The sequence below is a fragment of the Diceros bicornis genome, chromosome 9 (genome assembly GCF_020826845.1).
Source record: "Diceros bicornis minor isolate mBicDic1 chromosome 9, mDicBic1.mat.cur, whole genome shotgun sequence".
Classification (NCBI taxonomy): domain Eukaryota; kingdom Metazoa; phylum Chordata; class Mammalia; order Perissodactyla; family Rhinocerotidae; genus Diceros; species Diceros bicornis.
Genome location: NC_080748.1, coordinates 55050842 through 55073692, shown reverse-complemented (window position 1 = coordinate 55073692; position 22851 = coordinate 55050842). Strand labels below are relative to the sequence as shown.

At 36.1% G+C, this 22851-nt stretch overlaps 1 protein-coding gene across 3 annotated transcripts in view; it reads left to right on the top strand.

The window, feature by feature from the left end:
• TBC1D4 (TBC1 domain family member 4) overlaps positions 1 to 22133 on the top strand; it is a 180243-nt gene extending 158110 nt beyond the window's left edge. For all 3 annotated transcript variants that reach the window (XM_058548310.1, XM_058548309.1, XM_058548308.1), the window contains 7 exons: positions 2677 to 2835; positions 6307 to 6465; positions 9023 to 9267; positions 12090 to 12249; positions 14796 to 14965; positions 17966 to 18142; positions 19790 to 22133. In XM_058548310.1, the coding sequence (XP_058404293.1) occupies positions 2677 to 2835; positions 6307 to 6465; positions 9023 to 9267; positions 12090 to 12249; positions 14796 to 14965; positions 17966 to 18142; positions 19790 to 20023 (1304 nt within the window). In that variant the 3' untranslated portion in view covers positions 20024 to 22133. The remainder of the gene's footprint in view (positions 1 to 2676; positions 2836 to 6306; positions 6466 to 9022; positions 9268 to 12089; positions 12250 to 14795; positions 14966 to 17965; positions 18143 to 19789) is intronic.
• Positions 22134 to 22851: the final 718 nt, after the last annotated feature.

The following is a 22851-nucleotide window of genomic DNA, read 5'->3' as shown; positions in this document are numbered from 1 at the left end:
TATAAATTTTCTGTTTAAAAAATCATATTCAAATCATTAAATTTATAATTGGATAGTTTATAGTAGTTATTGTGCTATTTGTAATGCTTTCTTGCTATGTTTATGAATACCAAATGCTTTAGAATGTGTTTCCAGATTTTGAAATAATGATATTTACCCCAATATGGATAGAATCACACACAGGGAGAGGCACAGACAGTACCAAAATCCAAAAAAAATGTATTAATGCCATTATTTTGGGCAAATTACTTAACATAAAAGGTTATGTTTTTTACCTACCTATACATACTTTGTGTTTTACATTTATAAAATGAAAGACTTAGCTTAAGTGGACCCTTTGACTTTTAAAATTATTGGAAAATGTATAATATAGGTTTTTCTCTGACTTGATTTTTATTGTGTTGTCTTCCAAAAAGCTTTTTTAGTACAGATATTCACATTTCTGTGTTCATCATCTATCTTAAGATTCCTCTTACTATACTTATTATTCAATTCAATTTTGAATTTTAACAATATTTATTTAGTTTGCAAGGGCACAATTTATTTTCTTTATTTATATTTTCTTAGCAGAATGAAACTACATAAGATTTTAAACATCCCTCGGAAATAAATCGTTTTTTTCTTTAAAATTAAAAATGCAATTAATTGTTACTGATACAGCTTTTAAAAGTTCACTGTAATAAATGATATGCCACTCGAGCTTCCATAGATTTTGAAAGGAATTGAATTCATATTTTTATGCAGTTGATTACATCTTGAACTAACTCATAAAAAGAAACAGAAGTTGGTAAAAGGATGGTTACCATTCTTGTAAAACATTTAAAGCATGAAATTATATTTCATTAACAGTTGGGAGTTATGTACAGTAGAATATTAAGTATTAACAGATAGTTTTAGAAGCATAGACTATTTGAACTGGAAATGGCCTTAGAGATTATTTAGCTCCATTCTTCATTCTGCAGCTGAGTTAGTGACCGGCTTGGGGATCCTGAGGAATTAACCTAAGGTCAAACAGTAATGTACTGACAGAATAAGTACTAAAACTTAGGTTTATTTATCATGGTTCTTGGGCTCTTCCCAGTACCCCACAGTATTTTTCTACTATGTGTATTAATATAAGGAAATGAAACGTTTTAATACAAATGACTCTGTGTATTCTGAGTTCAGTATACTATATAAGTTGACAGGGTAAGAAAGGAAGTGACATTTAGAATATATGATCAGAAACCTTTATCAGTCCTGTATTTAAGGCAAAAAATACTGTACTTTAAGACAAAATATTGTATTTTAAGACAAAAAATACTTTAACCCATTAAAATTCTAGCCAATGGAAGCATTTCTTAATGGTTCTTTACTCTTGCCTAGTTAACCAGTTGAAGGCAGATATTGACTTACTCAGGGCCTGTGACTGGCACATAGTAGGCACTTATTATTTTAAATGAATAATGATCTAGAGAAGGTTGGAGAAAAAAAATCTCAGGAAATATGCTGTGTCCACTGTGATAAAATCATTAGCAAAGTTACATATAGGATTATATTTATTAGCTTTAATGGACTCACTCCTTTTAAAAAATAGATTATCAAGGAGAAATATAAAACAAATACTGAGAAGCAAAGCTAAACTGTTAGAAAGCCATCTAGTGGTATCCAAGAGGACTATTTTTGTAGTGTGATTTATCTTTTGATTATGTCTGGACTTTTAAGTAGAAATTTTTACTGCCTTGCTTGAATAGCAGTCTGTTATAAGATATTTAAATTCTTTTGAACCAGTTTCAAACACACTAAGTAAGAGTAATACTCCTGCTGTTGTTTTTGTGCTGTCGAGGACTTTGGATGCATGACAAAGATTTGTGTTGCAGAAGGTAAGGCGGTTGAGCACTGAGAGCTTGAATGATCACAGATTACCCTGAGAAACTCCCGTTCAAAGTGATCCTGAGGAAAGAGAAAAATATACCTACACATTTTCTCTTCCTTCTCCCTTTTGGAATCAGTTATTCAAGATAAAGACCAAGTCAAGATAGTGTTTGCTTTTATCGACATTTCTTTTAATGAGCCCTGGGCTTATATTTTAGATCATCAAATGAGAAAGAATTCTGTATGATTTAAAAAATGCAGGGAGTGTTAACTTCAGTAAAATGAATTTTCCTCTTTAAGGTTACAGGAACACATAACTTAGTGTTGTTAAGGGCAGTGTTGATAACTCTGGAAATAGTTATAAAAATGTATCAGGTTATCATGGTCAAATATTTCTCAAATCAAGGTTAGCATGAGGCATTGTTTTCTCGTACATATCATATATAAAATATTAACATTTTAATGGTGTTTGAAATGATGCACGCTGTCACTTCTGAGGCTATCTATCACATTTGTCAAAAAATTGAAATTTATAGCATAGCGAACATGGTTTGTTTTTTGTGCCTAGCAGGGTTACCGTCTGTAAGATACAGAGTGAAACCTCCTTAGGAAGTTATTCCTGGTATTTTCTTACAGAAAGTGACTCAAATTCTGAAAACCTTTCATTTGGCCTCAATTTTTTTTTAAGTTTTCTTTTTGAGAAAATGTTAGTGGTTGATTCCTAAAAGTCATTTGGTCTGGTTTTACAAATACAATAAAATGTTAAAAATGCTATGTTTTAAAAACACATCAATCTTACATAAATTCTCTTGTTTTTCTTAGCAAGCAGAGATGAACTCCAGTCCAGAAAAGTTAAATTGGACTATGAAGAAGTTGGAGGATGTCAGAAGGATGTCTTAATAACCTGGGATAAGAAGCTGTTAAACTGCAGAGCTAAAATCAGATGTGATATGGAAGATATTCATACTTCTCTTAAAGAAGGTATTCTGGATCCTCTCAATAATCTTTGTTTTTAGAAAAGCTTCAGAGATTCTTTGATTTGTGCAGCCCAGGCATAATTTTGTGTTTGTGCTTTGCTGATAAAAAAGGTAATTTGTTTCTGCCTGCAGTTAGTGGCTTGATTGGTAAGAAAATGGTACTAATGGAGAGACTGTCCCTGAAGAGGCAGCAGACACCTTTTCTACAGCCTTTCCTGCCTCCTTCAACCAGCTGTTCTCAGCTGTCTGTTGTTGTTTACCAAGAAGGAGCTTATGCATTGGTACAGGTCTTTGATCATATCCATAAAAATAATTCAGGCTTGCAAACTCGACTCGTTTCCATTATTTGGTCAGAAGTCTTTATGTATATATGTGTGTAAATTTGTGTGTATGTGTATATTCACCTACATGTACGTGTTTATATACACAGATTTATATTCTTGTTAATCAGTTTTCCTTCCATCCATTTGTTTCTTTATTTAGTTTGGAAAATTTCTTTTATTTAGCCATTATATTGCATTGCTGCTCTGCCATATAAAATGACTGATATTTAAACATCTTAAATTTGAAGTTAAAACTAGTATGTGAATATTTTAGATGCAATTTCTGTGACCCAGATTAAATATATTAAAATGACAATCTCCATGGCCTACATAAACTGGGTGTAAAATAACAATGCAAAAATACCCAAAGAAATCTGATAATGAAACCTGTTTTAAAAGCTTATAGTAATGTATGAAACATCATTAAGATTAATTTTGTAAGATGCTACATTTCCAAGCCTAAAATATTGTTCTTTTTCCTTGAAGATATAGAAATTCTAAAGATTTTCATTGAATGCATTATTTAGGAGACAAAATAGTGGTTAACAGAATGTGGTGAGATCACACCATTCTTTGGTCTGACTTTTAAAGGTGTTTTAGAGTGCTCATCTTCCCATTTCTTACAGCATACAGTTTGAACTTCTTAGCACTGTGCCCAAGACCTTCCATAATCTCTCCTTCCTTCATCTTCACCCTTTCATCTCACTTCCTGCCTCCCCCAGCTTGTTTCGAGGGCTCCAGAGAGGCTGAACTACTCCAGGTCCCAGTATGGCCCAGACTATTTCTTGCATGAAACGCTCGAGCCCTCCCTACACTCCTTCTTCCTTATCTCTCCACCTTCTCCCTGTTTCCCATCTCCCTTCTCTCCCCCATCTTCTTACTCCTCCTTTCTTCCCCCTTTCCTCTGCCCCTCTCAGGGCCACACATTCCCCTCTTCCTGAAGTAAACGCTGCCCACAGTCCCAGCCCGGAGAATCCTATTATCCCTCAGATCTCAATTCAAATACTGTTTCCTCAGAGTGCCATTCCCTCTCCTCCACCAAAATAAATTATTCGCTTTATGATTTTTTCCCTTTATCATAATTTATAATTTTGTATTTATGTGGATATTTGTTTTATGTTTTTCTTGCCTCACCACTGCACACCTAGCAACTAAGACAGCTTTTGCACAAGTGACTTAATGAATGAATGAACAAGTGAATGAGACCAATTTTCCTGAGAATAGACTTATTCATCTCTCAGTGATGAGGAATCCTCAGTGCCGTGCTCTATACTCTGCTACATAGTAGATGCTCAATAAATATTTGTTTAACTAAAGTGAAATACCTTTTTGTAAAATTGTTTTTAGATGGATAATAAAACAGCCCACTCATGTTATCAGGATTCATTTAGTGGGCTAATGAATGTTACCCTCTAAAAATGATTTTACATGCTATCATTCATTCAACAAATGTTTAAGTAGTGAGGCATTTTTTGGATTTCATCATACAGAAATTAAAGTATGCTGACTGTTCTCAAGGAGCTCATCATCTAAGTGGGGAAAATTGACAGATATATAGTATAAAGCTAACTGTAATCCAATAGGGTGATGTTAGAGTATGAGTCTTATAGTATGTGAAAGGGGAGGGATCACTCCTAGAGATGTTAGGGAGAGTTTCAGCAGAAGAATGGCATTCAGGTTCATCCGTAAAAGACAAGTAGAAACACACTAGACAATTGAGTGGGGGAGCTTGGAATTCCATAGAGGCAACAGTAGGAATAAGAAACTGGAGGTGTGGAAATAACCATAAGCTTCTTATATTTAGTGTATGGCAGGGAATGGGACAAAAAAGGTAGTTTGGAGGTATATTGTGGAGGGCCTTATAAAACATGTCAGTGAGCCTGGGTTATACCTTTTGGACAACAATACTTTCAGCTTATGCAAACTGTGGCATCACATGGCAAGAAGATAAGTGCCATTAAACCTTCTTTTAACCAGCTGGAGCTTGGGAACCTATTCCAGCTCCAGTCTATCTGAACTGAAGACACTTAGTACAATAAAATTGCCTGCACTGTACAGAATCAAATTCTGTCCCTCTCAATGCTTTACTTCATATGCTTTAGCATAAAAAACACGGTTATTACTTTGAACTACTTGTGATACCCTTTGGTTTTCAAGCATAATGGAGCTAATATTTCATTATACAGTCACACGTTACTTAACGGCAGGGATATGTTCTGAGAAATGCATCATTAGGCAATTTCCTTGTTGCGTGAACGTCATAGAGTGTACTTACACAAACCTAGATGGTATAGACTACTACACACCTAGGCTATATGGTACTAATATTACAAGACCACCGTCATATATGTGGTCTGTCATTGACTGAAACTTCGTTATGCGGCGCATGACTCTATATGCTAGATATTTTTTTTCTCAAAGGCTGAATGATGTTCTGGAGCATTCCAGTTATGCCTTCTTATTGTATTTACCATTTTTATTATTTAATTCTTTTATGACCAAATAAGAATGCCATTTAGTACTCTTTGACAAAGTTACTTGTTGATGACAAATTACTTAGAAATTATCATATGAAGATGAGCATTTGTTACTAGCTTCAAACCAAATAAAAGGTGAAAATAGGCAGTAATATATTTCAGGATTTCAAGATGTGGCCTCCCGTAACCAGACGTCCAGAATTCTAATTCTAAACTGCCACTTACTAGCTCTGTGAACTTGGGCAAGTTACTTAGCCTCTTTCTGCCTCAGCTTACCGTCTGTAAAGTGAGGATAATAGTAATTACCTATCTCATTGCATTGTCTTCTGAGCATGTGTGAATAGTGTGGGTGCAGTTTTTGTAATTACAAAGCTGAGTAGCTTGGTCCCCTCAATAAGTGTTGTGTTAGGTGCTCCATCAGTGTTGGCTGATGTTGTTAATGTCGTCATTGCTATCATTGTTACTCGAGGGTTTTCTTTCACATACATGAGCAACTATTACTGATTAAATTTGTCAAAATATGCTCTGTCAGTACAGCTTACTGTGTGATTGTAGGGTGGTATGCACGACAGCACAGCTGCCTATTTTCAAGTGGTATCACATAGCTAGTCAACTGTGTTCTGGCAACTTCATTCCAGTGTTCGAGACCTCGCTTTTTTATCTCTTTGATTGTAGGTGTTCCCAAAAGTCGACGAGGAGAAGTCTGGCAGTTCCTAGCTTTACAGTATCGTCTACGACACAGATTGCCTAATAAACAGCAGCCTCCCGACATATCCTATAAAGAGCTTTTAAAGCAGCTCACTGCTCAGCAGCATGCTATTCTCGTGGATTTAGGTATGGTTGTCAGTCATATTCACAATTTACAAAAGTAAACAATAGGTCCTTTTGTTGAGTTTTTTGTTTGTTTTTTGCTGTGAATAAAGAATAAGTATTCCTGGACGTATTGCTGAAAACAAGCCTTTAAATATCACTTTAAAAAGCAACACAATAGGTGGTTATGTGGAAATCATGACTACATCCTTATAGGATGAAAGACAAATGAGCTGTCCTAATGTTATGTGAATGGGTACTCGTGACCTGGGAGAGAATTTCCAGTGATAGCGTTATAAAGCTATCTTTTTAAATGCTGAATTTTAAATAACTTAAAGAAAGTAAAAATGGTATGATTTTAAAAAATTATTTTATCTCTAATTTTTCTCTAAATTAACATAATATGTATTTTATTATTTTAAAATATATAAATTATTGGATTAAATATTATACATTGACATTTGACTGTTTCATCTATATCTCTAAAAGCTGATGTATTTAAAATGGCCAGAAATGTTACTTGAGCCCATGTGGGAAAACAAGAGAGTACCTTATATTTGGGGTCACCTTATATTACAGCATATAAAAAATCACTGGCCAAAACCTAGTTTTAAGTTTTTATTTTATTTATTTTATGTTTTATTTTTTTCCCCCAAAGTCCCAGTAGATAGTTGTATGTCATAGTTGCACAGCCTTCTAGTTGCTGTATGTGGGACGCGGCCTCAGCATGGCCAGAGAAGCCGTGCGTCGGTGCACGCCCGGGATCCGAGCCCAGGCCGCCAGCAGAGGAGCGCGCGCACTTAACCGCTAAGCCACGGGGCCGGCCCTAAAACCTAGTTTTGACCTCTGTTTATTTTAGATGACAAAAAACTTTTTTGGGGAAAGGGCCCAATTCTGTTAATATTTTTTGATCCCAGTAGAATTGAAAAAGGGAATTTTACAGAGAAACTGAAAGCTTTACTTCTTGTCCTGATTCTACCACTGAACCATGGTTTTCGGCAAATTATTTTGCTTCTGAGTCTCAATCCTCTCTCTTAAATGAGGCTGTTGAAATAGGCAGTCCCTATGGATCCCTGCAGATCTGTGGTTCTGTGACAGGAAATTGCTGATGAGACTAGAAATTGGGATGGTGCATTTAGGTCTAGTCACGATGTCTTAATAAAGAGAAGGAGCTGATGAGATCACATTACAGGGAAAGGCTGGTCAGAAAAGAAATGGAGCTAGAATTAACATCTTGGATAGACAGTATATTTGTAGTTTTCTTTAGCAAAAATTTCAAGTGAGAAAGTAAAATAATTTTTGAAATTGTTTATTTGACTCTACATGTAGCCATCTGTGTTTCCTCAGTATGTTCTTATTATTTTCCCATATCTTCCCCTTTCTTGCTCTGCAGAATTAATCTTATCAGTTCCTGGGGGAAAAAAATCACTTTTAAGCATATGCGGTGGAAAACATTTAAAAATCTGGCCTTCTTACAAGTTCTAACCGACATGAGTAATCATTTCACAAGAAAGCTAACGTCCCCCTTCATTTCTGTGGCACAAGGAAAGTCCCGTAGCAGGGTACACAGCTTTGGTGGTGAAGATGGATTTGTTTCAGTGTTTAGTACCAGCGTTTCAGTGATCCAAGACTGACTTTATTTGCTTGCTGAAATGTCTCTATGGTAATTTTATACTCAGAGGTGAATTTTAGAGGGGAACTTATTTAAAGTCAGCTTGACTCTTTACTGTCCTTGTCTTTTTTGGATATATTGAAAAAGGAGAAGAGTTCTACGTGCCTCATAGAGGTGGTGTAAGAAACAGAGAGCAAAGGATATTTGAAAGAAGGAATATTTTCCTAAATGATAGACCAAATGTAAAACAAACAATCCCCACAGGTCCCTCCACTGTTGATTACAAGAAAAGCAGACAAATAAATCTGCTTATGGACTACTAAGATTTCCTTTTAAATAATATGATGCCTCTTGTAGCATTGTGACTTCAGTTAGAGGATAGTCTTTATGTGAACTTAGAATTTGCCTTGATTTATAGTCAGAATAAATTTTATGTTCTCTTCTCCTGTGATCTCTCCTGGATATGTCCTTTATTCATTTGTGGAATTTTGTTTTTTTCTAGAAAGAAGTGGTGGTTATCATCACGTGTTTGCTCCACTGTCATATACGTAGAGATGGGGTGGTGGTCTGGCAGATAGGACTTGGGCTTGCTAAAGAGAGGGAGATTCTTTTTTGTGTGTGTGTGATTTACTCTATTTTTTATTTTATTTATTCTATTTTTTTATTACTATTATTTTTTAATTTTTTGTTTATTGCAGTAACATTGTATAAATTTCAGGTGTACATCATTATACTTCTATTTCTGCATAGATTACATCATGTTCACCACCCAAATACTAATTACAACCCATCACCACACACATGTGCCGAATTATCGAGAGGGAAATTCTTAGATGGGTGCTTCAAGCAACTCTCGCTGGTTTGGAAAAGAGTGTTTGTTTATGCCTGGAAATCACTGAATTGTGATTTCACTCTGGTCTCCTAAGCATGAGGACGTTTCAAAAATATTTCTTTTCTTTTCCTCTGCAGGAAGGACATTTCCTACTCACCCTTACTTTTCAACACAGCTTGGGGCGGGGCAGCTGTCTCTCTTTAACCTCTTGAAAGCCTACTCGTTGCTGGACACAGAAGTGGGTTACTGTCAGGGGATCAGCTTTGTGGCTGGAGTCCTGCTTCTACACATGAGCGAAGAGCAAGCCTTTGAAATGTTGAAGTTCCTCATGTACGACCTGGGCTTCCGCAAGCAGTACAGACCCGACATGATGTCGCTACAGGTCAGGCAGGAGACCTTCACGAGGAACGCATAAAGCCGTTAGCAGACATCTTAGTGGTAGCCCTCTTCTAAAAATTACAGTTGATTTAAAGGAATTTGGACTCATTGTCTTGGAACTTGGATAACTGTAGAGGCATGTTTTAGTTCACAGTTTTAGTGTGGGATTTGCGATTTTGCTAAAACTCTAAGTGTATGATACCCATATGCAGAATAACTTTTCTGTAGTTCCTGAAGTGAATAAATAAGCAATTCTAGAAAGGTGGTAGGTACTCAAGTCTCTATCCCCTAAGTCTATGAGTTATATGGAGAAAGTATGAAGTCATCTTTATTCACTTTCCCTCAACTTGTGAGTTGAAAAGAATCATAGATCTTTTGTTTGAAATCTGAAAATATAATGCCTTTATTCTTTTACTTTGAGTGCATAAAGGGCAGGTATCTATATCATGCTTCTTCTTGACCTTACCATGTCTCCCCTCCTTTGTCTTAATGTCAGATAGGCCCTTTTAGAGGAAAAAGTGTTCCAAGTCAGTGGTACTTTTCAGTCTGCTTTTTCTTAGCATGCTCTGAAGAAGCACCGTTAAGATTTTTTGGTTAAGTAGGATATTCACTGCCACTGCTGTCTTCACCCTGTTTCAGACTCCCTGTTTACACATTTCTCTGCTCTAGTTTAAACCTCACTTTCCTTAGCGTATTGGTTTCTAACAAGAAGTTTACTTTTTTATCTATAGATATAATATCTCAAATAGCCACTACCTTGCAATTTAAAGCCTTTAGTAGTAAAAATATAAAGGAACACTTTAAAGAGAAGAATGTCAGGGTTCTTCTCCTTTGAAATGAGGTAGGCATGATGCCCAGTTAGTCATAATATTATGCTTTAGATAAGAAGTACAATATTTTAAATATGCTTTTAATATTTACTCTTTTTCCTGGTTCCTAATGATCAGTTTTCATATTTAATATTTCAGACTACCAATCCACAGGCAAAAAAAGACTGAGTTTTCACTTGATGAGTGTTACAGTAAATGGTATTTTCTTGGGAGGATGAGTGGAATGGGAGTGCTCCATTTTTCTTTACTCTTCAGGATGAAATTTTTTGCTGGGGAGCAAGGGCTTTGCTCTCAATGTTGGGTTTCCAGGTGTGAGTTCACATGAAGGGTGTTCACCAGGAAACATAAATCAAATACAATGAGTTGATTCCTAGTTGACGACTATTCATAAGTCTGTAAACATTCCACAAGTCAATAATGACTATGGACAGTTTTATTTTTCACTTTATTTCTAAACAGTTTACCAGTATCTTATATTCGATAGAAAGCATTGGTACCCTTGTGAGGAATTAAATAGCTCTGATTTCCAGAAACGACAGTTTGGTAGCTATCAATAGAATTTCAGAGAATAGAGAGTATCTGTGAGTTATGTTTGATTTGGGTCCATAAATAGAAAGAAAGGTACAGCTGTCACTTTAAAAATGCAGTGATTTTTCAATTTAAAACTTTCTCATAAATTTGACATTATAAAAATTCATATAAATTGGATTTATCTATGAATTTAATATGGCCTAGAATTACTAAGAAATATTTTATGTCTATATTTATGAAAATGAAGATCTTTGAAAATCTTTGGTGGCAGCATTCTTATACGCCACATGGTTGTAGATCTTGTTCTAGCAAAGTAGATCTTTTTGCTCTATAAAGTAAGACACAACACTTTTCCACTTTCTAGAGCAAAAAGATAGTGTTTTTCATCCAATATGACTTTCAGAAGTGGCAGCAGCAGTGGGCTTAGGATCACTTGATAGGATTTCTGATTCCCTGTGTCTCTCTCCGTGAGCTTGGGCACTGCAGGCTCTCTGTCCTGGTATCTGTTACCTCATTTGTAAAAGGAGGAGGTGAGCATGAACATTTCTTTTAACATGAAATGTCTTGAAATGTCAAGCTGATATAAATGATCAAGGAACTACGACTCAATCTGTTAACTGTGTGGATAAAAATTTAAATTAAAACACAGTTCACAAATTTGCTTATTACCTACTGCTTTATTTTTAGCTGTCACAGACATAAGAGTTTAAAAGTTTCTGTATGGCATCTTTATAATGTTTTTTTTCTTTTTGAAATAGCAGTAATCAACTCAGTAGCCAAATGAAGTAACTTTTTCCTTTAATACTAGAAAGATTCATAAGTGACTGAACTTTTTGCTTTAATCCACTTTGTAATGAAAAATATGCTGTTGGAATACTTTGGATATTAGAAATCACATCCCAAGCTTCTGGCTCCATAACATTCTAAGCCGAGCAATCCTAGTAATTGCATCCTAGCAATATAGATAGCTTGGTAGGTCTGAGCCAGAGCCCCCTCATCAATCAGATGCTGGGCCCTGCAAAGAGAGACAGGCTTTGCTTCTGAACCAAATGTGGTAGATTCTTTAGAATCGAGGCTTCTCTGGAATTGGTCTGAAATTAGAGTGGACCTTCCATGAGAGTCCTCAGCCAGGACAGTTCTGATTAAATTCCAAAAGCAATGCCTTCCTGCATGAGGAGAAATGGCATTTCCATGTAAACGTGTGATACTAAAACACACATAATAGAGAAACTTGCCGAGTAGTCTTAGAGGGACTTTTTGTGACTTGCTTTATGATCTCAGTTAGGTAAACTTGGACTTTAATATCAACTTTAAAATAATAATAAAAATAAAATAATACTTTTATTTATTGAATGTATGTGATTTTGTTAATAAATATTAAAATAATAAAATTAAAGTTAGTGTATTTTATGCACACTCAGATAAATGCATAATGTTTTATTTTTCTTCTCCAAATCAACTTTAGATTCAAATGTACCAGCTGTCCAGGCTCCTTCATGACTATCACAGAGATCTCTACAATCATCTTGAAGAAAACGAAATCAGCCCCAGTCTTTATGCTGCCCCCTGGTTCCTCACGTTGTTTGCCTCTCAATTTCCGTTAGGATTTGTAGCCAGAGTTTTTGGTAAGAGATGCCTATGATCAAGTGGAACGGTATTATTTAATCCGAGGACTATACTTCTAGCCATATGGTGCCCTGGTTGTTTTATCATCTGTTAAATAGAATAGCACATTGCTAGTAGAATTTAATAAATGTGCCTGGCTCCATTCTGAGAGTAATTTGAAAACATACTGTCTTAAATAAAATTGAAATTAAAAGGGAAAGAAGAAGAATTGGGCTCCTATATTTGGGTAAGCTGTAAGAGAGCTATTTTCATTTAAAAATCAGAGTATACATTTTTTTGAATCTGAACTAAGGACTTATGCCATATAATTTTCCAGATTTTTATACACATCTTTCCTACCTCTGTTTGTTTTCCTTCCCCATTGTCCTCTTCAACCTGGTTTCAAGACAGAGAAATATGTTCTCTGACTGGGTCATGGAAGTACCTATCTCAATGTTTTTTCTAAGGGCATTTCTTAATCTGATTTTTGTTGTTAACGGGGTAACTGAAATGCCTGTTTCATTGCTTAAGTGACTCTCCTTTCATACCAATCTCTCAGCCTGGGTGGCTCAGGGAAAAGCACTAAGCACAGGTGGTAGGGCCTGGGGCAAGTTCTTGAGTTCCTGTCTTGCTCCGTCACAGTTTTAGACAGCAGGAATAAAAAGAGAGTGACATGGTTTATGCTCCCTTTAGGGGCCCATAAATCTATTCACAAGTCTTTAGTTGGATTTGTCTGAGTCCATTATTTAAAAAGCAAAAATTAAAAAAAAAAAAACTCTTTACTAGAGGTTTGTTCTAAAGATGTTGTTTAGGACCTTGATGACCTCAGAAAGGGTTCCCACAGTTTTTATGTTTTGCTCTTCTATCTAGTATCCATGGTGAAAGCAGTCAATATTTATAACTGTGTTTTTGCTGAATTGGGGCATTTTGTCAAATTGTGAGTATTGGCACAACTGTAAGTCATTACCAGAATTAGAAAAAAATGAAATAGAATAGAATACAGTGAAAATATCAGAGAGTATTACAAATAGTAAGGAAAAATGTTTGGAAAACTTCAGTTTTGAAGATACATGTGTAATATGTACACATACTCCAGGTTACGATGTACGAAGTCTTTCTTATTGGGGGCTGTGGTTTAAAAAGTTAAACACTGTATTTGCAGTAATACAATCCATAAACATAGTGCAGCAAAAGTGTAGAAATCAAGATGCATAGAATCAAATGTTCACCAAATTTCTCCCCTTTTTTTTTGTTTTATGAGGAAGATTAGCCCTGAGCTAACATACGTTGCCAATCCTCCTCTTTTTGCTGAGGAAGATTCGCCCTGGGCTAACATCTGTGCCCATCTTCCTCTACTTTATATGGGACACCGCCACAGCATGGCTTGACTAGTGGTGCATCAATCTGCTCCCAGGATCCGAACCTGCGAACACCGGGCTGCCGAAGCGGAGCGTGCGAACTTAACCACTACGCCACCAGGCCAGCCCTCAAATTTCTCTTCTTTATCAGATATTCATGATTGCTTTTCTCCAGTGAAGTTTTCTCTGGAGCTTGGATTCCTATTGATGGATCTTCTATAAATCCTTTTGTATATATACATATATATATATATATATATATATTTTTTTTTTTTTCCTTCTCAGAGAATAGTCTATCAAATCAAAATGATGTTTCAGGGCACCTCTCTTTGACTTATTCTTGGAAGCTTGATATCAGAGTTTAAGGAGTCTGTTTTTTGCTATGAGAATATGAATGATGCTGTCAGCTCTCCAATAGCTACTCAATCCTTTTCTTTGAGTTTAGTAAAGAATAGAGACTGTCAGGAAGGGGAAAGATGCGTGAATAAGAATAAAGACCATGTTTGAACTAATTGTTTCACAGTGTCCTCTTTTTTAAAGACTTCTTGTTTATTATTGATTACAGAATGACAGATTGAGGGAAACCTTCACTGCTTTTCAAATTGTTGCATGTTTGTATTTGTTAGTAAGCAGAGTTCAGAGTTAGGGTAGCTTTTCTCTTCCTCTTTCACTTCTGATTTAGGTTATATATTGGTGTTGATTTGTCTTTTAAAGTTTTTTTTTTAATTTCCTGCTCTAGTGTAAGTTTAATAATATGTTAACTGGTTCATCTACTTTTTTATTATGGTAATGAGAATTTAAATAGTACTAACTGGTTATGTTGATTTGTTTTTGTATTCCTCTTGAAGAAAAATCTCAATATCAATTGAATAATGTCTTTGAGGTTTATCTAGTCTCTTTAAATTTGTCACTATAAATTATAAATAAATACGTAGACAAACAGATATATAATTTGTCTTTTTTTTAACCTGGCCTTATCTGAGATTCCTAAGTAACTAAGGGGAATCTTTAAACATCTCTTTGTTTGTTTCAGTCATAATAATTTTTTTTTAAAAATCTAGGTATCTTTTGCAAAATATTCTCTGATCTTGCCGCATTAATTTAAAACAACAACAAACCTACCAAAAAACCCTTCAGAACAAAGGATATACTCTTTACAATAGTGGATGCATAATTTTCATCATGAAAATTATATTCTCTTTTTTTAGATATTATATTTCTTCAGGGAACTGAAGTTATATTTAAGGTTGCCCTCAGCCTACTGAGCAGCCAAGAGACACTTATAATGGAATGTGAAAGCTTTGAAAATATTGTTGACTTCCTTAAAAGCACACTACCTGATATGAATACATCTGAAATGGAAAAAATTATCACCCAGGTATGATTTAAATGACAATAATAAGATATAAGATTATACAGCAGTTTCTCTGCTGATTATATATTGTGTCTTAGGATAAAGATGTAGTTTTGCTTGACAGGTATTATTTTTTCAGTTTTTTTTATTTGATCAGATATATTTTATTTAGAAATGAGACTGTTATGAAGTTTCTACATTGTAACATTGTCTGTGTGACTATGCACAGGAAAAGTGGTTCAGTGTTCAATAATGAGTTTTTCAGGAATCCTGCCAATTTAGACCAATGGTAAGGTGGAAGATAGAGCTGATAGAGGCAGGAAGACCTGAGAATAAAATGAGGTCCACTTGCCTTTGTAATATTGTTAATTCTGTTTTAAAATATACTAAGAATCCATATAGCAAGAGCATAGGCTTTGGAATTAGACAGTATTGTATCTGCATCTTCTAGCTCTTTTATTAGTTGTTTGGCTTGCACACATCACCTTAATCTTCTGATCCCTAGTTTTCTCATCTCCAAAGTGGGGCAATACTGATCTGAGAGGTTTTACGAGGCTTAAATGAGGAGACTTGATGTATCAACCAGAGTCCCTTGCAGTAAACAGAGTCTGCCTCCAATGATTCAAATGAAGGTACCATTTTCAGAGGTGTGGGAAGGGTTAAGAGAACCAAACACAGATGTCCAGGTGCCAGGAAACTAGTGACAGAGAGGAGCTGTTCATACCCGTGGTGCTGAGGGGGTAGGGGGAGATATAATAGTGTTCCCTGGCCCAGTGAGTGCCAGAACTATGGAGGCGGGGTCTCTGGAGGTTGTTGTGCTCTTGGTGAGCCAGGCAGGGAAGAAATACCCAACCTCTTTCTCCTGCTCCTCCTGATCTCCTGCCCACCCCTGCCATTTGCCATACGCAACCAGAAGCCAGCAGGAAAGGAAGCGTGGGGAATTCAGGTCACAAGGGTCTGTCTCTCAGGGACCAGCAGAATGGATGAGGGCAGAGAATGGATCTGGGAAGCAAATGGAGAGTATTCAGCATACCATCTATCTAGTCTCTGGCTCTTTATAGGGACCAGGTAAGTGTAGTTATATATTAATATTGTTCAGATGACATGAATAAGCATAAGACCAGATTTGTAGATAAAGCAGTCATGCTTCATGAGTTTTAATAAAATTTGCCACTTTCCTAAAGGCACTTGAGATGGCAGATAAAAGACAGAGTTTAGAGCAAGAGAAAGAGAGTTTGAGATCCTGTTCTGCTACCCTGTACCTACTAGCTGTGTGACTTTGGACAAGTTATAACCTCTCTGAATCTCAGCCTCCTCCCCTACAAAATGGGAAGAACAATAAAGATCCTATTACTTCTTCACATTGTTTTTAGAAGCAAAAGTAACCAATTAGGTTGAAGCATTTTATACACTCTAATTCACACTATAACATGAACTCTTGTTATATTAGTATTGTTACACATAAAATTTTCTTTCCATTACGTGGGATCTAAATCACAAGCAGATTATTCTGTAAAGATCTGTGAACAATTTTTATTTGTTAAAATGCTCTGTAAGCTGAAAGGTATAGCTTTTATTTACATATTTACTTGTTTATTTGTTAATTCTTCAGAAATATATTTTTTGACTGGCAAGCAGTCAGGGATTATGCTTTTAGAGAGAAGTGATCTCTGATTTGAAATCAGATCACCTGTCTTCTAAAATTAATGAGGGAATTGCCTGGCTTTAGAGATTATTACTAGGACTAATGGATAAAATTTATAGGCAGGTATATTTGGACTTGATTATTAGAGAGGATTTTCTGACAATTAGAGTTGATTAACTATGGAATGAACTGCTGGTATTAAAGGAGACCTTGATGAGCTTCATTTATGGTCCCTGTAAAAAATGCAAATAATGCAGAAAAGCACAATGAACAAAGTAAAAGTAACTACAAATGTCAACACCTCGAGATTTAAAACCTTTAAACTTCCTTTTACGCATCTCTCTTTGCTAATATACACATATAAATATGTATACAGTTTTATGTAAGTGAAATCATACTATACATACTATTGTGTAATCTGATTTTTAATTGAAATATATGTAAAGTATTGGACATTTTCCCATGCCAATAAATATAGATCCATGCCATCATTTTTAATGGTTGTGTAATAGTCCATTGCATCCATACCCAATAGGTAGGGAAAAATGATGCTTGTCTCAGAGGGATGACCAGGTTGTCTAGAAATCCCATTTGAATTCTGAGATTTGAGTATCTCTAATAGTAGTAGGGTAAGTCAGTCAGTCAGATTTTTTGTGGTTTCTTTTCTCCCCACAACGTCAGTGTAAACACCATTGCTTAAATAGCAGCTGCTGCCTTACCTTCCCCATTAAGTTTAGACTATGGAGGGCTTTCCTGCCTTTTAACTTCTAAGCAAACTGTCTTCTGGTTGGGTGGCAATATGAGAGAGTGGAGGCAGCCCCAGTTAACCTACAGCTCTGTACAGTGCTCAGGGTGTGCGATTTTGAAGATTCTCTGTGTGGTAGAATATGTAAGGGACTCCTAAGAGGCTGACATGGATTAGCAAATGGATGAAATATTTATTACAAGACCTTTCTGCCCCACTGACAATTAGAAGTACTTTTTGTCTCATTATTATAGAAATGCTGTATGCAATTTTGCTTACTAATCAGCAAAGATTATCTCTAACATAGATAAGAATTACTCAATAACAAATGTTGCTTTTCTGGTATACTACGTTTTGGGAGATAGTTACTAGATTATGTATATTTTAGTTGCAAAATGCCCTTGAACGTTAACTTATTCTAGTGTCTTGGCCTCATCATGAGAATGTTTCAATTGTGTGGAAATAATCTATTTGTCCTTATATTGACGGTCACATCTGTTATTCTTCCTTTTAGTATGCCATACTATTCCTCATTAATAAGTATTTGGAAATCTAGATGAAGTACACCAGATACACAGACTGTATTTGGTATACATACTGAAGGCCAGACTAACCCCTGGTGTTTTCACGGCAGGTTTTTGAGATGGATATTTCTAAACAGTTACATGCCTACGAGGTGGAATATCACGTGCTGCAGGATGAGCTTCAGGAATCTTCTTATGCCTGTGAGGATAGCGAACCTATCGAGAAGCTGGAGAGGGCCAATAGCCAACTGAAAAGACAAAACATGGACCTCCTAGAAAAATTACAGGTAAAGAGATAAGGATTTGACCAAAAAAGTACTTGAATGCCTCCTGCATGCACAGAGCTATGCCGGAAATGATAGACATGTGATGTGGATTGAACCATTGCTGACCATGGGCCTGTGTATCAGACTGTGTCCATGTGCTCCTGGGGCTGCAGATACACTTATCAATTTAAATACCACTGGGGAGAGAAAATGTGCCCTGACAAAATAGTTAAATGGCAATTCAAAGCAGAATCTGATGAAATACCTTTGGGTGTCGCACACATTTGGTTAAGTTCAAGGAAAGAGGGGTTGAATATAGGAAACTGGGAAAATTGTGGAGATTTGGGGCTTGAGCTGGACTCTGAGGGGTTGGTGAAAGAAGTAAGTGAGGGGGGCTAGTATAAATAAGGAGAATGTGGCGGAACAGCAGAGTCAGCTTGGCATCAGTTTTAAGATTTATGTTGGGGAGAAGTGGGATAAATATGACGGAGGCAGACTTGTAGATAACTTTCAGTGTCAAATAGAAGAGCATGGCTTTCATCTTGTTGAGAGGGAAATCTCTGAAATTTTTGAGCCATGCTTTAGAAAAATCAATCTGGAAACCTTGATGAGGACAGATTAGAATGGGGAGAGAAGGTAGGGAGACCAGCTAGAAATCATTTGCAGAACTGTGGGGATGACGAGAATTGTCTAGAGTAAAACTCACAGAAATGGAAAGAAAAGGAGGACATTTTTGAAAGAATTGAATGAAAACATGAAACACATAATCCAAGCCATCAGGGAGTTTACAATTACTTGGGAATATAAAATACTATGTAACTAAAGAACACTGAACCTCTGCTCTATGTGGTGAGTCCCTGGCAAGAATGGCTAGGAGAGAAATAAATAGCTTAGAAATGGGGAAACTCCAGAGTCGTTTCTCCCAAAGAATATGAACACTAACTTCCTTCACTTCCTCTTTCATTAGCCGTGGCCCATAGAAAATTTTGTGCCTTTTGCTTATTCAAAAAAAGAGCCAATGTTGTCCTTTCAAAAAGAACAGTAAACAGTTGGGGTATTGTCCCTTGTTACTTGGATGTTTCAATGGTGGTTAATTGAGGACTTCCCTGTTAGGGAAAGTGGGTTTGCACTTGCTTTATGTTATACTGATTTTTATTAATGGTTACAAACTTTTTCATTGACAGTTCAATGTTGTCATCACGTCTGGGGTCCCAAATTATGTGGGAACCTCTGACACCCGTAAACACTGATAGGATCCCGAGGATGTGTTTAGAAAACCCTGTGTTTCTGGTCAGAGGGCAAAACACCTCTGTTAGCCCCTCTGTTAGTGTCAGGATTTCTCCCTCAGCCATGCCAGATCCTATTCACTCCAAAGGAACAACAGTGTGTGGAGTGAGCTCCCCCACCACTGTGGGAAGATGATTTAATATTGCATTTTTGGTATATTCAGTGAAATGAGATGTATTTTAGTACCAAAGTTATATTTTTGAGAAATGTAAAAATCTCCATTTCATGGAAAGTTTCAGAGTATTTGCTTCACATACTATTTTATTAAGTAATATGATATGATTAGTTAATATATGTAAGGCCTGGCTGTTTCTATAGTGAAGAACCAGAGTCTTCAGATTTTTGATTTGAAGGATTTTGGGTTTTTTTGCTCCCAAACAGATAGCTCATGCTAAAATCCAGACCTTGGAATCCAACCTGGAAAATCTTTTGACCAGAGAGACCAAAATGAAGTCTTTAATCCGGACCCTGGAACAAGAGAAAATGGCTTATCAAAAGACAGTGGAGCAGATCCGGAAGCTGCTGCCAGCCGATGCTCTCGCCAATTGCGAATCGCTACTGAGAGACCTAAACTGCAACCCCAACAACAAAGCCAAGACAGGAAACAAGCCGTAACTGAAGAAGTGCTGTCTCAGCAGAAAGTGCTCTTAGAATGCTATGGAACGGAAGAGTCTGCATGCTGCTCGCCCAGCGCTGGACCCTGGAGCCAACGGAACCACCTGAGTCTGGTGCTGTGCCCTCGTCCTAGCTGTGGACCTCGCTTTTCTTAGAGTATGCCAGTCCTAAGCCGTTGTACATATGTAGACTTGTTTTCGTTGTTGTTGACTATGTACATATATATATAAGATGGACATAAAGGGTTCATGCTTTCAGATAAAAGGAGTAGATGTACATTTAGAGCAATTTTTTAAATCAAAACTTCATGAAATCGACACCAAAGGGAAGTTAAAATGGTTCCCCTTGGACATGTGAAATTATTTTGTCTTTGTAGTGAAACAGAGCTAGAGCATCTTTGTATATTGAAATATACTTGAAAAAAATGAATGTATTTTTTTCTCCAAAGAACAGCATGTTTCACTCAATAGTGGGGAAGTGGAAACATTTGTGTACCTATGAGTACCTGTCTTAAAATCTACTGACATTGTATATATGAGGAAAACGACTGATTGTTAGTCGCACTCTTATGATTTTTCAGGAAAGTGGGGGCCTTCCTCCCCTGCCTGCTTTGTGCCAACTAGCATGTTGTATCCACATGCACTTTGAGTCTGGTTAGGCATTACTTTAGATGTAAGGAGAAAGCAAGCATTATGGTGGAGTCTACCCACCCAGCTCAAGGTGAAAGAGAACGTTGCTAATTTTCTAGCAAATTAGACCAGCATTGTTACTCAAACTAAAAATATCAGGCCTCAAAAATTTAGTGTAAGACCTAAATAGTCTAGATCAAGTTTTTATCTTTAAATTACTCCTATGGTTGTGAACGGACTTCCCTTTATTTGGTGCCAACAAGAAGTCAGTGACAAAGATTTGCCATTTTCCCACCAAAATGTAGGCACTCTTACTTTAGTTCTCTCTACCTTTAATGAAAGATAAGGAAATGCAATTATGGTTGGCTTTCTAAAGATGATATGCTGGGGTGTTTTTGGTTTTTGCCAATTGACAGAATCTAATAAACTCATAATCATCTTCCCCTTCCGTGTGAAAGTTTCTGAGAACTGTGAAATGTTTAAGAACAAACTGTTGAAATCCTTTGGAAGGGAAAGAGAAAGTGGCACCCAGCCCTTCTAAAACCTACGATTCTGCATTTGGACTCCCAATTTTTTTAGCCTACAGATAGCTTATAGAAGACATTCGTGCATGCTGGGTGTATGGAAGGAAAGTAACTTTTGAAGTACACGTGCAGTTCTCCATCTCAAAGATGATTCTACAGTAGTGCCTCTGAAAGTTGATGCAGCATTTTTGCCTTTCCAGACAATATATATCATCACTGCTTTTTGCAGTACTTATATTATCGCAGATGGATTATCTGGGATAATTTTTTTCAAAGGGAGTTTGTGATACACAAGCTATAATGTATTATAGAGTAGAAGAGTAAAGCTCTAAAGGTTTTGGAAAACCTTGATGAGCAGTTGATAAGCATCTGAAACCCCCTTCTACATCGTTACTCAGTATAAATGTGATGCCTTGTTACAAATCAGCATGCCCTCTAATCCAGGCAGATTCTTAAAAGAAAATAAAGTCTTGTTAGTAAAATTAATGTAATTTCTAAGTTCAAACAAATGCTAATTCTAAGTACCCCATTCATTTGGGGCCACCAACTGATTTGTTGCTTGGATTTCCCTAAAATTTCTCTATTTGTAGGAGAGGTTTTTTCCTATGAGGAATATGACAAATATCATCTGGTTACTTTCTGGTGATGAAAATTACCTTATGTGTATGATACACAGGTGGTAGCCAAAGAATCTTCAAGTTGGGAAAAGAAACTTTTCCTGTCAGTTGTTCAGTTTAAAGTAAATTTTATTCTGGATATTGAGTCAACGATATGAGTTGTATTATGGTATTCAGAGATTAAGGTGTCTTGGATACTATATTTCTTTTGAAAATGAATTTTCTTTTTCTTTTGTGATTTTTTAAAATGTTGTACCAGTTATGCTTCATGCATTGTTACATCTTCATCCAATCAATGTAATGTCTAGTTCATTTCCAGTAAATACGTTGCTACAGTTTCCTTGGCTTGTTGGTTTTACTTTTGTTTGTAATAGGAGAGAAGAAGTGCTTGGTTAGAGTGCTTTACAAAATCTGCATGGTTTGGATTGTTGCTACTTAAAATTGGTTCACTGGTAATTCTTTTTAATAGAATCAGAGACAACAAAGATAATTTTTAGAAACATTTATGAAAGTACATTGTCGGTTACCAATTTTCAACTTCTTTCCCAGTGGAGCCTTTTGCTGAGAAATATAAAAAGAAAAAGACAACCACACTGATAGATTTGTATTCTACCTCTTGTTTTCTACACCCCCTCATAGATAGCAAGGGAGAGAAAGAGGATAAGAAAATACAAAATTTTTAAATTGGATTAGCTCCCAAACAATTAAGAATTAAGTGCATTTATTGATGGATATGATATGAATATGTTTACATAAAATATATATCTCAGAATATTTGCAAATATATTTGTAATCCAATAAAAGGATACTGTATCTTCTTGTTACTTTAGGACTAAAACTTTTAAATATTTTGCACTATATATAGTAGTTAAATATTCTGAGTGTCAGTGTGGGCTTAAATAGTATGGTCTCTTAATATCTATGTTGACTTCCTCATTTCGTCACCATTTCACCAACTTTTTTCACTGTGCTAGATTAAGAACAAGAAATCTGTTATCTTAAGTATTTAGTCATCTACCACGATGTGTCACTCTTACTGGCTGTGATAGATTGAGAAA